The 17,993-nt window shown below is 36.3% G+C and overlaps 1 protein-coding gene across 1 annotated transcript; it reads left to right on the top strand.

Annotated features, from left to right (window-relative positions):
• The first annotated feature begins 12,388 nt into the window (after positions 1-12,388).
• LOC110917556 (mitogen-activated protein kinase kinase kinase 18) lies at positions 12,389-14,966 on the top strand. The gene has a single exon (XM_022162081.2). It carries the CDS (start codon positions 12,471-12,473, stop codon positions 13,527-13,529), a length of 1,059 nt encoding a protein of 352 aa, XP_022017773.1. The 5' UTR covers positions 12,389-12,470; the 3' UTR covers positions 13,530-14,966.
• The last annotated feature ends 3,027 nt before the right edge of the window (positions 14,967-17,993 follow it).

Raw genomic sequence — 17,993 nt, 5'->3', positions numbered from 1 at the left:
GAAAATTTAATTTTTATTTTTTTCGGATATCCGAATATCCGAAAATATCCGAAGTATCCGAAAAATATCCGAAGTATCCGAAAAATATCCGAAATATCCGAAAAAATATCCGAAGTATCCGAAAAATATCCGAAATATCTGAAAAAATATCCGAAATATCCGAAAAATATCCGAAATGTATATTCGGATATCCGAAACTATCCGAAAAATCTGGTTCCAAATATTAAAAAATAAGAAAAAAAATAAAAATTAAATAAAAAATTGGAAATTCGGATATCCGATTAGATATCCGAACCCGAATCCGAAATTTCGGATATCCGAAAATCGGATATCCGAAATTTCGGATTCGGGTTCGGATATCAATATTTCACTATCCGAAATTTCGGATATCCGAAAACCGGATTATCAGATCTTGAACACCCCTACATGTTGCACTTGTGGAAGGTTTGACTTGGGTTGACCCACCAATGAGAAATCAGTTTGTTTGTTTTTTTTTTTGTTTAAGGATTGAAAGAGGCATTATTTGGGCATTATTCCCACTACGCCAATTTTGCAAAAACGCCCCATGCTGACTGGACTACCACGTGTCGAATAATGCCCCGTGATGAGGGCATTATTTTCCCCTTCCACTGCACATGGTCTTTATCGTCAAATACCACATATTTTGATTATAGTAGCAAGCAATTTTATATAAACAAGAGGTTTGCATGATTCTTGTGCCAGATTTTGATTATAGTAGCAACTTAGCGTACTCTCACATGTTGATCTAGAGCATCATACCAAATGAAGTGATTTGTTCACCACTTAATTACTTCACATGTCATAGTGTAAAAGTAGGTCCGACAACAAAAATTCATTTGAGTTATTTTGGGACATCTTAAAAATGAAACAAGTCATAATCGGCCTAGAAAATAATTAAGAACGGGTCGAGATAGGTTTTAAAATTTTCATTTATAATTAATCATAGGTCAGGATGGGTTTTTAAGTTTTAACCAGACATGTCTAGGTAACCCTAAAAAAGCATTACACAGAGTCGCAGACTTCATACTTCGACAAGTTTATCGAATTGATATACTTCGACTCTTCATACTTCGTGCACAATAATAAAATTTTAAAAATTAACAAAAATAAAAATCTTAAAGATTAATACAAAGCAAAAAAAATCAAAAAAATTAAAAATTTAAAAACATCAAAAAAATTTAATAAAGTTATAGTTTGTTGCTTTGTTTAAAAATTTATAATTTGGTGTTGTAAAATGTTTGGGCTTATAAAAATTTGTAATTTTAATAAATTAAAGTATCATATTTTCTTTTAGGGGTATCTCCGTATTTGTTCAGAGGTATCCTTTATATAAAACCGATAATAAAATAAATTACGAAGATGGGGTTGAGCCGTAGCCTGTGACCATTATCTATAATATAAAAGCATCTCACAAAATTCGGTGTGTAGGATGTAAATACTTTAAACCTATCCAACCCGCCCCTTTTTGGCACCCCTATGTAAAAGTATTATGATAACTATAAGGGTGGGGGTATGGTTAATCACTCTAGGGTGATTGAGTGATTCTCTACCCAATAATATTATGCCATGTCAACTCCCCATTCCACTTCTCATTTTGCACTCAATCACTAGGTATGGTTAATCACTCTAGGGTGTTTGAGTTATATATTTTTTGATTAGGGTGTAAGGGGTGCTCACCTAAGAGGTGAGTCCCCTCTCTTACGCCCAACCAATCCTCGTGTGCCACGTCAACTCCCCTCTTAAACTCCCCTAACACCCTAAATTGATGGCGGCACTCCCCTCTTAGGTGAATTGGTTTTTTTTAAAAAAAAAAAAAAAGAAAATCATTGATTGGTCACTCCCTCTCTCTCTCCTCCCTCTCTCTTCGGTGAGCCGCCACCGTTCCTCTCTCCTCTCTCTACTCACCGCATGGACGGCGGTGTTCTTGCCGATCGGGAAAATGGGGCACCGCATGGGGTTGCCGAAGGCACCCCGTGCACCCTTAGTTCTTCTATCCTCTCTCTCTCTCTCCTCCATCATTCTGTGACTATTCACCAATTTTGCTCACCGATAACCCACTCACCGAAACCAATCATCACCGCGGTATGATCACCGTCGATGACACCAACTAACCGCATCACTCACCGAAGATTATACCCCCACCCTAAACATATAGAATTTATGAAATTTTAAACGTCAATTGGAATGAGTTGTAATTATTAATTGTATCATTGAGTTCTTATTTTCTTTATATAGTTGAATCAGTCACATCCTTCCATCAAATATGAAGCATAGTTGAGTTGATTTGATTTGTGCTTGTGTTAAAAGTTGGTAGACCCTCTTGCTTTGGCAACTCATCCCATTAATATATGCATTTTAATACTTCAATTACTACCATACCTTACTCTACACCCCACCAATTATATTTATTGTATATTATTAAATGTTTAGGTTCATTTTTAACTACATGATTATTACAAAAATTAAACAATTATACAAAAATAAGGTAAAGACAAGTGTTTAATTCTTTAGCTACATAGATTTTTTTTTGTATTACACTATAAAACTAATCGACCATAACATGTAAAATGCTACATTTTTTATTAGAAGAGTAAAGTACAAGTTAGTAATATTCTTAAATTTATCATTGTATGTAAGGAACTTTAAATTTAAAATTTAATCTAACGAACTTATAATTTGTTACCATTTAACATAAACGACTAGGGATATGGAAAAAATACCTGAGCCTGATGGGTATACCCGAAACCTGAAATATTTTAGACGGGTGTACTTGATACCTGACGGGTATGAGATTGGAAAAAATATTTCACAGATATGAGATTAGATGAAACCCGACCCGAAACTAAATACCCGCTACCTGAAACATATTTTCAAAAGTCTTTCGTTTTTATTTTTATTTTCCGCTAACTCTTGTTTAAGAATACTCCATTGTCATAGCTTAATTACTTGGAAAATAAACTTTTCTTTTGAGAGATATATATTTTATTTAAATTTGTATGTTATGCATACATAATTATCAATTGATATTTATATTATCATGATACTTATGTATTTAGGATGTGTCAAATATAAATTATATGGTAACAACTATATGTATGTAGCTTATTATATTTTTATATATTTTAGAGTTTAAAAAGATAGAATTATAAAAGAAAGAACAAAATATATTTGAAAATCCTAACGTGTATTTTTTTTTTTTATAAAACACTTATGGATATACATGATACCTGGCGCTGGCGGGTAATTACCCAATGAATACTCGACGAGTTTTGGGTCAGGTATGAGACATGGTTTTACTATCGGATACGAATACCCGATCCATTGTCATCCCTATAAATAACTTATTATAACCGACCATCAACAGCCATTAGCCATTCATCTTCTGAGATGATGCTAAGATCAAATTCTTCCGCAAGACAATTTCTTCTATCGTCTCTTTTAACAAGACCATTTCTCACATTCGATTTCAAAAGTGAATGTCAAGTAAAAAAGGTTTCATGAAAACTACCAAAATTTCTTTTATGAAAAATTAACTTTCTAGCCTATACTTACCCGATAAAGTTATTATAAGATAAGTTTCAAAGTGTATTATCAATTATCATTTATAGAATTTATACAAAACTTGTTTCTTTTTTCTTTTGTATGGAAATTGTCCAATAAAAAAAAGGTAGTTTTGCTTAAAAAAGAATTGAGGATCTTTGGAGTGAAAGGACACGTGCATGGAGTGTGAATAAAGATACAGCAACCAATAAGAAATAAAATTTATGGATAAATAATAATAATAAAATAATTTAAAAAATATCTTATGGGACACGCATATAGATATAGGTCTCCCTTTGCAAATATACGCTTTACGTCCGTCCAACTAATCCAGCTAACTTCCGGGACACACGCTTCAAATATATTTCATTGTTTAATAAATGACTTTATATAAATACGTATTGACTTTATAAAATATATATTTCATTGTTAATAAATAAAAGACTTTATATAATACGTATTGACTTTATAAAGTTAAATTTTTAATATTATTAAACTTTTAGTTGTACTGCATATGTTGTAACCTTTTATAACTTATAAACTAATGAATAATGATATTATGTAAGTAGCTTATAATGATGTGATATTATGCAAGTAGCTTATAAATATAAACTCACCAATATTCAAGAAACAAAACTAAAATTCCGTTAGAGCAGGGCATCACGGATTAGCCAAGAATAAACTTTGACCACCAAATTAGCCATTTGATGCCTCCTTGGAGCAGGGCATCACGGATTCAAATGTGCGGGATGACTCTTTCAAGACCCCTCATGCCTCTTTAAATATGGAAGTGACACGTGTCTCAATGATTAGGTAGACTCCTCCAATGCCCCTCAGCAGACTCATCCAATGCCTCAGCAGACTCTTCCAATGCCTCAGGTATGAGTTAAAATTTTATGTGGGACCTACCACCCACTTCATCTTCACCACCACCGCCACCACTACCACCACCACCGCCGCCACCGCCACCGCAACCGCCACCGCCACCACCACCACCACCACCACTTCATCTTCAAGATCCTTCATGAGCTCCAACACATCAATAACTTCATATCCTTGCTCTAAAACACTGTTAATACTATCTTCAAGATCCTTCATGAGCTCCAACACTGTTAATCCTTCATCTTCAAGATCGTTTTATGGTGAATAATCTGCATTATGTACGAATCTGAATAAAGTTGCATTATATGCTGCATTCGGTCTATGCAAGAACGTGGTCCCTGTAACTTCAGTTTTTATTAATACTATTATTTTCGAATTCAAAGATTAGTAGTATATTTTATGGTGGTGGTGGTGGTGGCGGTGACGGCGGTGGTGGTGGCGGCGGCGGAGGCGGTGGTGGTGGCGGTGGTGAAGATGAAGTGGGTGGTAGGTCCCACATAAAATTTTAACTCATGCCTAAGGCATTGGAAGAGTCTGTTGAGGGGCATTGGAAGAGTCTGCTGAGACATTGGATGAGCCTGGAGGAGTGGCATTGGATGAGGCATTGGAAGAGTCTGTTGAGGGGCATTAGAAGAGTCTGTTGAGGGGCATTGGAGGAGTCTACCTAATCATTGAGACACGTGTCACTTCCACATTGAAAGAGGCATCCCGCACATTTGAATCCGTGATGCCCTACTCCAAGGGGGCATCAAATGGCTAATTTGGTGGTCAAAGTTTATTCTTGGCTAATTTGGTAATTTTCCCTTTATATAATTGGACTGACCAGAGGATTGAAAACTGGCTACTCCAGGTGAACCACTTTCAACTCACTTTTTTTTTTTAAATTGTCAGTTGGCTACTCTGCTACATTGGGTCATTTCTTGCAGTGAGGTTGAGGCGGGGAACCGGACTAAGGGGCTGTTTGGCAACATCTGAATGGTTAAGTGCTGAACCAGTAAGAGGTTTGAACCACTAAGTGCTGAACTAGTAAGAGGTCTGAACCATTAAGAGTCTGTATAATGCTTAACCATTTAGAGGCAAATGTCTGACCAATTCAGATTAGAGGTCTTAACCATTCAGACTCTGTATAAATCTTAACCATTCAGACTCTGTAAATCAAGATATACGAGTACATTACGAATATATATCCTATAAAATTTAATATATTTTTTAAGCGTAATGATTTTTTGGTTTCATCTAATATTTAAAAACATTCATTAGTAGCTGTTAGTGGATCCTTTTAACTTCGATTTTGGTTTAGACGATTTGTGTTTTTTCATATTTGAAAATTTAGTATATTAGAAAATAAACATTTTAGAGAAATATATGCATAATGTCACATTGATTGTTTGTGATAAGTCTCTTCGTTACGGAAGAATGCCCATGCCATCATGTGGTATGGCCGGCTGGCATGAAAGACATTAAACACCAGCCCTCCTCCACCAGCATTACTGAGCGGCAAGCGTAAAAACAAGGGACGTTCACGGTGTGAGACATCTGAATGTTATTCTTTCAACTAGGGGTGTAAACAAGCCGAGCCCAGCTCGTTTAACACATGAAAGCTCGAGCTTGTCTCGATTCGAGCTTTATTTCTAAAGCTCACGCTCGGCTCGAAGGTAATTCTTCAAGCTCGAGCTCGGCTCGATTCGAGCTTTATTTCTAAAGCTCAAGCTCGGCTCGGGCTCGACTCGTTTAGTATTTATTATTTAATTTATATAATTATAATTATTATTATACATATAATTTAGTTATTTTTTATATTTATATAAATGGTAATTTTTATTATATAAATATACGTTTAACATATTAATAAAAAAATATATAAACCAGAAGCTCGTCTACGCTCGCGAGCCGGCTCGAGCTCGATAAACGAAGCTCGGGCTTGGGCTCGTTTACTAAATGAGCTTGTTTTTAGACACGGGCTCGAGTTCGTTTAAGCTCGGCTCATTCAAGCCGAGCTCGGCTCGTTTGCACCCCTACTTTCAACCAATCACAATACAACAAAACACATTTTTTTTAAACTTTTTAATTAGTTTAATTTAAACATTATTTTAATGTGGTGGTGGATACTTAAAATTTGTGAAACCATTATACTAAACGTGAAAAAAATAAGTAAGAACTCATGTCTACGTGACGGTGATGTGTCAGTCGCTTTTTGATATGCCAGTGAAAAAACGTGTAATCATAAGGAAAAGGGCTACAACAATAAATGAAAAACAAAAAAAAAATTAGTATCTTTAAGGGTGGAATAAGAGAGGGTTCGCAATCTTTATGACTAGTCGACATATACGTTGTCACTTTCTTGTAGTTTAACCTTTTAAATTGTGTAAAACAACGCATTTAAATACGAATGCGAAAAAAAAATTCATTGCAATCTGTCGGTCATAAAAGCTAATAGTACTAGCAGTTGAATTGCTACTTACAAATTAATATAAATTCTATTCTAATAATAATTAATTAGAAAAAGTTTATACAGTGAATAAAATAATTACTGGAGTGTAGAATAAATCTTCATAAAATATGGATTGCCTTTCAACCTTGTAATGCTTAGGGGACCGTTAAGTATAATAATCTTGATTTAGAAGTTATAACTACTAATCTACTAACCAAATCATTCCAACTAACACTTCATTCAAAAGTTAACAAACATGAACCTTTTCTAGAAGATGTTGAATGATGCAAAAAAACAATCACACCACAACACAACACATAACACATGTTATTATATAAATAAATAGAAAACCGGTTACATATCTCTATAACTATTAACTATTACATGAGTCGTATTGTTTAACAAAAGAGCTTTCTTTGATTTGTTTAATTTGGCTGGATCATTGTTGAACTAATAGAAACTTATGTTAAATTTAATTATAAATGAAAAAAAAAAGAACTAATTATTTTGACTTGAAACATAACCAAAGAAGTTGAAGAGTGTACAACTCAAGACTTTGTATTTGGACAATATAGTGTATGTTAAATCACTCAAAGTTTGAGAGGATATTCTACCATAATCCCCAAACTTGTCCTACCACCACATAAACCCCCAAATCTTTGGTATCCGAAGTCAAGAAAAGAAAGCATCCAATATTTCAAGATATACGTATCCTGAGTGGGGTTTGGTTACAAAGTCCATTTTTCCTACACAAGTGTACAATGTCATAAAACACCACAATTTCATCCATAAACACACTCAAAACCCACAAATAACATAGTGAAAATCACTAAAACACAATATCCAAACCCTAACAGTTCTTAAAAACTTCAAACACACCATCGTACAACTATGAATATAAAACACAACATGATTATCAACCTAAAACACACTAATATTAGTCATTCGATAATTAAAACCTTAGCATCCAAAACACAACACAAAACCCACAAATATGGTGTTTTAGTAATCTTCACTATGTTATTTGTGGGTTTTGAGTGTGTTTTATGGCTGAAATTGTGGTGTTTTATGACTTTGTACACTTTGTAGGAAAAAATAGACTTTGTAGCCAACTCTCACCCTACATATCCTTATCTAATGATCTTGTATTGTTAAGAGATGTTTAACACAAAAATGTAATATTTACACTTGAAAGCTATTGAAATTGAAATAAGAGTGAAATTTTTAGATACAAATGTTACGAAGGTCTTTAAAATCAAATGAGACTGATCGGATCTAGAATTGGTCACCTCGCCGAATTAGTGCGTATAATGTGGCCAAGGGTTGGACCATCTGGTTTTTGTTTTCCGATTGAGCCGACACACCAATTAGTCTAGCTGATATTTTCTTCACCTTAATGGGGTCAGATGATTACTTAGTTAGGCGATTCACCTTGTTCTCAAACCTAGAAAAATATAAAACCAAACACTTCTAGCTGGTGATTTTAGTGTCATCGGGCCATTTTAGTTACTTGGATTTGCTCAAAACCAAAATAAAATCTGAATGAACATTAATACAAGTTAGAAAGTGTTGAACGCACACTTGTTTAAGATTATTTTGATTTTTAGCAACTATGAATCTCAAGAATTCAACGGGGAGATGCCCCCTAGACCATGGGGGTTTCAACAGGCATTGTGCCTCCTTGGCGGGGACCAAGGGGCAAAGCCCCTAGGAGCTGAGGGGATCTGGGACTGGCATCTATGGATACTAGGTTGAGCCCTTTGTGGGTCTCATTGATCAGCAACAGTAACTTGTCATCATTGATTGATAACATGTCGAAGTTGCTTTGAAATTGCATGGTTAAAGTAGAATTGCATGGGAAGTGGTTATCAGTAACAACTTGGGTTATCACCAAAAATTGTGTTCTATAGCAACTATGATCAACAAACAAAAGTTTTGATTAAAGCAATAACTTTGAACAATACTAAATATGCTAGGTCGGCACTAACCGAGGGATCATTAGTAACCTAGTGACTACCAATATAAGTCAATAGTCAGCGCCATTCATTTTAACCACCAACTGACACCCTACTTCACGAAACATTGTGTCATTATAATAAATATTCATCCTTGTTTCGCTTTGAATTATCTAATTAAATATTTTTAGGGTATTATCGAAATATTTTAATACAAGATTCAAAGACTTATCATTCTAAATTACAAGACCTACAAAGGTGATAGGTTCAATTTTAAGGCTTTTGCGCATTTTTGGCTTTGATGAAAAACCTTACATACCCTATATTATTTGAGATAAGATGTTGCATAAGGGTCTACATTCTACCAACTATTGGTTCAATCTAATTTTCCAGTATTTTGTAGATAACTTTTTCAAGAAGTTGGGTATTTGTGTGTGCTTGATATGACCGAGCACAAGACAAGTGATGTTGCCGTAAAGATCACAACACAACACAACTAACCATATTCCATATGGGATAATAGTTTTGGTCGACAGGATTAACTAACTTTTAGTAAGGATTTTCATCATATGAATTATATTATTATGCTACTCTTTTATTATACGAGTGGTGAGAATTACTGAAGATGTTCTTAAGTTGTAGTGTTTAAAAATAGTTCACACCACAAGAAGAAATCGATTGAAGTATAAAAGATTAGTGACATTGTATAATTCATTATAACTTGCATCCATATAGTATTTGTAAGTGTCATTTTTGTTTTCTTTCCTTGTTGAACTATGTTTATAGAAACTTTCAAGATGATAAAACCAAGAGCACATGTAAAATCTGATTATGATGAATTAGAGAATGTGCTAAAAAGCCACCAATAACAATGTGCCATCTTGTTCTTAACCACAAATATTTAAAAATAAAATTATGTTTAAAATGATTAATATTTAAACTTGTATATATCATAAATTATAATCCTTAAGTAACAATCTTTGCCAACAACTAAAACGGTGGAGATCATCGAAGGAAAAGACTTTCTTCATTTGGATCAAAAATAGATCTAGACTTAATTGTTTAAAATAAGGGTTGTGGGTTGATTTTAATATTAGAAACATTAATATAGATCCAAGTATTACACGGAATTGTTTTGTTTATGATGAAATACAGAGAGTAGGAAACTCATTTTTTAGATAGTGTTCGTGGGAAGTTTTGTGTTCAACATGCATAAATATATATATATATATATATATGAGTAATTTCGTTCTTGTTATACATTAAACAGTAAACACTATGAGTGAGAAACGACGAAAGCTTGATTACGTTTGTGAAACAATTATAGTGTTCAAAATATGTATATATAGAAAGTAATCCTTAATTTGTTTTCGTTTACAACATAAATCACACGATTATAAATTTTTTTAAATCAATTAATTTAAAAGTAAGTCAAAATATAGTTTCAAAGGCTAGGAAAGTAGGATCCGCGTACTAGAAAAAGACTCGTGGTTTTAGACGGGAAAACAAAGGTGATGAGCCGCTAGAAAGTGACAAGTGTCACTAGTTATTTTTATTTATTAGTTTTAATAGATAACAAAGAAGATTTGTCCACATGATGTAGTGAGAATTCAGTCGGTATTTGTTTAGTTCGTTATGCAGGTAAATTTGTCTAGTATTGGTTTGTTATGGTATCAGTATGGTACCAACAATCGGTTTAAGGTCGTGATATCTCCAAAAGAATATGTTATACATTGAAAGTCATAAAAAGGAATACCAATTCCGGTTCCGATAATAACTATATTGGTACTGATGTCGGTATTGGTTCGGTTTGTCACGATACTATTTTGAAAAAAAAAAAACTCTTGTTCAACAAAGTTACTCACAACCGGTATTCAACTTTAGAGAAAAGATAATGAACACAAGTTATCGAAGGATAATCACATTAAATAAAACTAAACGGTTACATACGTATATATATATTAAAGTATATATCAATACCTGTTTCAATAATATCGATACCGGTACCGACGTTGTTCGTCGGTATCGGTTACATTCGTCACAGTACCTATATGACACCAGCACTTGATCTAGCCTACAATACTAAAAAAAGATTCTATTCGAAGAATACCCCGTTTTCAATAAAATTTGTACAGGAGGAACGTCCAGAAAAAAAATCAAACATAACTACATACTTAGTGTTTTTTAAGTCAACGAATGCAAGTGATCAGAAAGAAAAAAAACTAAATTAGTCAAAAATTGAACGGGAGTTCGATGCGTATTTTATTACTATAAAGAAGCAACAAATATATGCATCAAGAGTTATAACTTGTGCTTAGGGTATTTTTCAAAAAAAAAGCTTTAATTTTTACTTTTAACCCAAAAGGTTTTTCTCTTTTTCATTTTAACCCTACATAATTTGGTTCTTTAACTTTAACCCAAAACTTTTCATTATTTGCAATTTAACTTCAAAACTTTTGTTACTTATACTTTCATCTTTCGCAAATTTTCGTTTTGCGTATAGTTCTAAATTTTTCGAGTCAATACGACGCAACGTGCATGTGTGGTTCAACGTTTTTACCTCTATTTTTCCATGTTTGACAGGTTCGTCGCAACACGCATATCCTAGGTCGAGTCATTGTTGGTGGTCGATGACGGTTTTTGACACAGTTTTACGCCCCGCCGCAACGCGGGGTGTGCTTTGGGAGGTTTTCAAAGAAAAAATGGTTATGCATATGGTTGTCATAACGTTGGCTTTGGGGGTTTTAAAAAAAATTGTTTTTTTACTTTTTACCAAAAAGTATTTAATAAATTACTTTTAACCCAAAACTATTTGTTTGTTTACTTTTAACCCAAAACTTTTTATCTTTTGCAATCTATCTTCATAACTTTTTTACTTTCAACTTTGGTCCTTTATAGTTTTCATTTTACGCAAATTTTTCGCTATATGCTTGGTTCTAAATTTTGTGACTTAACACATCGCAACGTGCGTCTTTGGTTTAATGGTTTTACGTTTCGTTCTAAATTTTGCGAGTTAACATGACGCAACATGTGTGTGTAGGTGAACGTTTTTTACATCGTCTTTTTTTTTTCCCGTTTGACAAGTTTAACATAACGTGCGGGTCCTAGATCGACTTAGTTATAACTAAAGAATCCCCGCCAAATTGCGACGGGTCTCAATCCTAGTTACTATAAATTTTTGTTGCTAAGAATAAAAATAATCTATTTTAGTGACACATGAAGATATTGATCTCAAAAATTATGAAACAAACTCCCACAAGTTTAAGTTTTCCTATTTGAAGACGTACCCTTGATGACACGTGTCTCTGCCACGTAGCTGCCGTCTTGGCCTGCCCAATAAGTTGTCACTCACTATCCATATTTTGCCACGTTGTCAAACAACTTCAACTTCCGTTAATAATATCGTCAACTCTAGAAAGCCAGCCAGCCAGCCACCTACACTACTTCCCACCCAACCAACCAAATACCTACAACTTTTAACACCTTTTCAACAACACAAATACAAACACGTTTACACATACAACACAACACATATATATTGCTTTGTTTCATTCTATGTATTTGCATCTACCCATATTAACAAACAAACAATTCATTCCTTCACACCACCACCACATTTTCTCTTTCAACAAAAACTAAACATGGAGTGGACTAGAAGCCATGTTCTTGGCCGTGGTTCCTCAGCCACCGTCTCCGCCGCCACCTCGACCTCCGGGGATGTTTTTGCGGTCAAATCGGTCGATTTTCGACAAGCGGAGAGTTTGCGAAAGGAACAACATTTTTTGTCAATCTTGAAGAGTCCATATGTTGTAAGTTACAAAGGGTGTGACACCACTATAGAAGATAACAAGACAATTTACAATGTTTTTATTGATTACATGTCGGGCGGGTCGATTTCCGACTTGATTAAGCGAAGAAATGGCGTCGGGTTAACCGATTCGGAGATTGCGAGATACACAAGACAGATAGTTCAAGGGTTGGATTACATTCATTCCAATGGAATAGTGCATTGTGATATCAAAAGTGGAAATATTTTGATCAACGAAAGTGGCGCGAAAATCGGTGATTTCGGCTGCGCCAAATGGGCCAGTCCCAACAATCTGGCTCTGACCCATTTGGCGCAGCACGCCCCAATTTGTGGGACGCCCATGTACATGGCGCCGGAAACCGCCAGAGGCGAAGACCAGGGGTTTCCGGCGGATGTATGGGCGGTTGGATGCACCGTCATCGAAATGGCCACGGGTGGTTCACCGTGGCCAGACGTTAACGACCCGGTATCCGTTCTTTACAAAATCGCATTTTCCGGCGAAATCCCAACAATCCCAGATGGGTTATCCGATCTAGCAAAGGACTTTGTTAGCAAGTGTTTGATTCGTGATCAAAAACAGAGGTGGACCGCTACACAACTTCTCAAACACCCATACATTCAAACCGAACAATTCGATGAGAATTCAAAGATTATAGTGTGTGAGAAGATGAGAACAGATTCACCCACAAGTATACTTGATCAAGACGTGTGGAATTCATCATCGTGGGTGGGTATTGATGGGTTATGTTCAACATCAAACTCTTTGAGGCAAAGAATCAAACAGTTGGCGGACAAGTCAGAGATGCCAAAGTGGAGGTGTGAAAAGGGGGAAACCGATTGGATGACAATAAGAAAAGTGAACAGTGAGTCGGTGACAGGTGGCGGTAGGTGAGGAGATGGGGGTGGATTGCACTGCAACACAGTAGTAGTTTTTTTTGAACGGCCGACAAAAAAATTTTATTCATAGTAGCAAGGAGCTACACACCAAATATACAATGTTTACACCAAAACCAAAACACATTTACACCACACTACTACAAATTCACCTCATAACATTACACCTAGATTAAACTGACTCCAATCCTCCCAAGATAGTGTGACCACTTTTGATCGATTTTTAATCCATAGATATGCCATAGACTTAATCTCATCCAAAGCTTTGGTAAAGTTTGGGGACACCTGCCTGAATACGACATCATTTCTTATCTTCCATATACTCCAAATTGCCACCATTATAATTGCCTGAACAGCTTTCCTTCTTTTTGAACCCGGGATCGAGACGTGGAGTGACAGTAAATCATTTATGCCAAACGCAATGATGGGCGGAATTTTGCACCACACCGCAATATTTTGCCAAACCGATTGTGCGAAATGACACGACACAAAAATATGATCACAAGTCTCCTCATATTCACCGCAAAGCACACATAGTTGATTCGGGACCGGTACATTTCGCCTAGCCAACGCACTTCTCGTCGGAAGTCTTTCCATTTCCGCCCTCCATGCCACTATGCCGACCTTTTTTGGAACCCAGTTGTTCCATTCAAACACCCTATCGGAGATGACTCGGCCCACCGAACTAAGAGACTTTTTGATGCTGGCTACACTAAAACAGCCATTCCCTTCAGGATTCCATTTCCAAATATCAGGCCCCATCGATACCATCCTGCCATTAATCATGCTCATCAATTGATGCAGTTGATTCGCTGCAACTGTGCCGAGTTCAGGTGAGGCCCAGGCCCAATTAAATACATGACCGGATGAACTAGTGACCCAACGATCAGCAACCAGACATGTTTTAAACATTTCGACTTTGAACAACTCCGAAAACAGAAGATAAAGCGGATCCGAGACTAACCAACTGTCTAACCAGAAAAACGTGTTCCTTCCGTTCCCCACAACTGCTGAAAAGGCCCGAGATAAGTCGATATTCGCGAGTAAAAGCGGCTGCCGAATACTGTAAATATGTTTCCATGGTCCCGCTACCGAAACTTTCACTGGGATTTCATTCCAAGACCTTGTATTGTGATGAATAGCCCATATAACCCTTCGCCATAACCCTTCTTTCTCTGTTTTGAATCTCCACCACCACTTAGCAAGCATAGCTAAGTTTGAATCCCTGAGTGAACCAAACCCCAGACCCCCATATTCTATAGGAGCAATCGTTTTGTCCCACGCCACCCAGTTCATTTTCGCCTTTTCTTCCGACCCACCCCAAAAGAAAACCCTTCGGATCTTATCTAATGCATCAATGACTTTTAAGGGAGCTTTAAACAATGAAAAATAATATGTTGGCAAAGCATTTAACACCGACTTAATTAGAGTAATCCTCCCCCCATACGAGAGGGTTTTGGCCTTCCATATTGATAGTCTGTATTTAAATATTTCAATCACCGGTTTCCAGTTTCGAGCCAAATTCATATTCGCACCAACCAACAAACCTAGGTGTTTAAAAGGGAACGTACCTTGTCTACAATTCAAAAGATTTGCCATATTTTGTACTTCCTCATTATTCACACCCACGCCATAAATACTACATTTTGCTAAGTTGACTTTCAACCCCGATGTTAAATAAAAACATCTCAGGATACGCCGTAGATTCATCACGTTCATTAACGACCATTCCCCAATAAACATTACGTCATCCGCATAAATCAAATGTGACAAAAAAGGCCCATCATCTGTTATTTTAATCCCGTTAAACAAACCAATAGAAGCAGCTTCTTTCATAATACCGGTTAGAGCTTCCATAACGATCACAAACAAGAATGGTGATAGGGGGTCGCCTTGACGTAAACCACGAGAATATTCAAATTCCCGAGTTGGTGAACCATTTACTAAAACCGATGCTCTCGCGGAGGACAATGTAGCCATAATCCACTTTCGCCACCTAGTTGGAAAATTCATTTGTGTCATAATCGAATCAAGGAAGGCCCAATTCACCGAGTCGTAGGCCTTACTTATGTCCACCTTAAAATACATCCCACTACGCTTGGACTTTTTTAACCAACTTAGAACCTCATTAAGGATAAGCGGACCATCCATGATATTTCTCCCTGCCAGAAACGCCGATTGTTGTTCCGAAATCAAACCCCCCACCACATTTTTTAGCCGATTTACAAGAACCTTAGAAATGATTTTGTTAATGACTCCAATAAGACTGATAGGCCTGAAATCAGCTGAGCACATAGGATCCTTGACTTTCGGAATCAAGGCGATAAAGGAGGAAGTGCAACATGTATTCAGTGAACCTTCATCATAAAACTTGTTGAATAATCTCATTAGATCCTCCCGAAACCCAGCCCAACACCTTTTAATGAATTTAAAATTAAATCCATCTGGACCCGGTGCCCGATCACCATCACATTCCCACACAGCCATTTTGATTTCCTCCATTGAAAAAGGACAAGTCAACATACTAGCCTGGTTGTCCGAGATAGAAGCCAGATTTGGACATACCAATACCGGCCGAACTGACATAGGTTCCGTAAACTGATGTGCAAAAGACTCATATAGTGACTCCTTGATCGCCAGCGGATTTGTGATCCAAACACCATCAACCATTATCCCATTCAATCTGTTCGTGCTAATATTCGAATTAATAATCTGATGAAAGTAAGCCGAATTTTCATCACCATCAATAGCCCACTTGGATCTGGATTTTTGTCTCAAATCCAATTGTTTCAATCTGTCAAATTCGGCCATATAATTCCTGCACTCCACCCTTTCTGCCAATTCCTCCTCCGCCAGTGGTCTTTCTTCCGCCAAATTCTCTATGTTTACCAGCCTCCTTTTCTTTTGCCCATAAATCCCCTCCCTATTTTCCTTCTCCACTTTTAGCCACGATTTAATATTATTTTTTAGCCACCGAAGTTTAATGGCTAAGGCAAGATCCCCTGGACCCGAGAAAGAGAACGATCCACACTTTTGCAACACGAAGTCTAAAAAGCCAGGATACTCGAACCACGAATTAAAGAATCTAAACGGAATATGGCCGAAATCCGATTGGACAGTGGATAGAACAATAGGACGGTGGTCGGAAGCTACCCTATCCAATGCAAGCACCGTTGCATTTGGCCATTGCTCCCGAAATCCCAAGCACACAAGAAACCGATCTAATTTGCTTAGCTTTTTACCATTATCAGAAATGTAAGTGAAATTACCCCCACCCATGTTATATTCCACCAATCCTGCCGATAGAATAAAATGATTAAATGCATCCGCATTTGCTTCTATAAACTCTGAATTCATCCGCTCACTATCAACCCGTACTTCATTAAAATCACCCATCATGACCCAAAGACCTTGTAAGGAATTCCTTATACCCAAAATTTCCAACCACAGTACACGCCGGTTCACCGCCTCATTTGGGGCATATATATTCATGAGATTAACCCTACACCCCGATTGTACAAGATAACCCGAAACCACAATAAAATTCCTGTTATGAATTATATCAACGCACCTGAAGACAGACGGGCACCATAAGCAAGCTAGACCCCCAGATCTACCTTGAGAGTTCACCACGGCTAACTTGTATTCTGCTCTGCCCCAAAACTGATTAAACATAAAGGACTCCGCATCCTGCAATTTCGTCTCCTGTATGGCAAGAAAATGAATCCCATAGCTCGTTTTAAGACCCCGAATCCAATCCGATTTGCGATTATTCCGCACCCCCCTCAAATTTATAGATAGACACAGTAGTAGTGGTGGTGGTGAAGATGACAATGATGATGAGTTGTAGATAGCATCAAAGTTAGTTGTAAAGAGGCACCGATTTTGAATTAACTTTTTTACTTTTTTACTTTTTTTTTTTTACTTTTTATGTACATTTGTTACTCTTTTATTTATCTCAACACTTTTTATTCAAGTGAGATTGTACATAGCTATCACAATTATTTGTTTGTTTGCTTATTTTTATTGGTACACGTTTTCATCGTTGAATAACCATAGAATATTCTGTTTAAATTTTGTGAATATGATTTAAAAATAAATTAAAAATATATAATTGTTTTGAGACAGATTAAAGCGTTAAAGTTGACAATAGTTTTGAAAAGAGTTGCAAATTTGAAATTCGTTATTATAAATTTTTGTAGTAGAGTATATAGAAATACGTAGATAAAGGAAAACAATATTTCATATTTTTCTATTTTAGCAGGTTGGTGAGCACCAACCAAAATAAGCGAAGCTATCGCTCGTGTCACCTCCCCACACCCCACCCTTGACGCCAACACTGCCGCCAAACTAACTGCCCCTTTGGGTGTTAGCCCGTAAACAAACTTACCACACTTTGGGTGGGTGGGGTCTACTCCCTTCATCAATCACATTCAAACAAACACACATTATTTAATCTTTT

This window comes from Helianthus annuus, chromosome 16 (genome assembly GCF_002127325.2).
Source record: "Helianthus annuus cultivar XRQ/B chromosome 16, HanXRQr2.0-SUNRISE, whole genome shotgun sequence".
Lineage (NCBI taxonomy): Eukaryota > Viridiplantae > Streptophyta > Magnoliopsida > Asterales > Asteraceae > Helianthus > Helianthus annuus.
The sequence above is the reverse complement of the archived record's forward strand: the minus strand, read 5'-3'. Positions and strand labels throughout refer to the sequence as shown.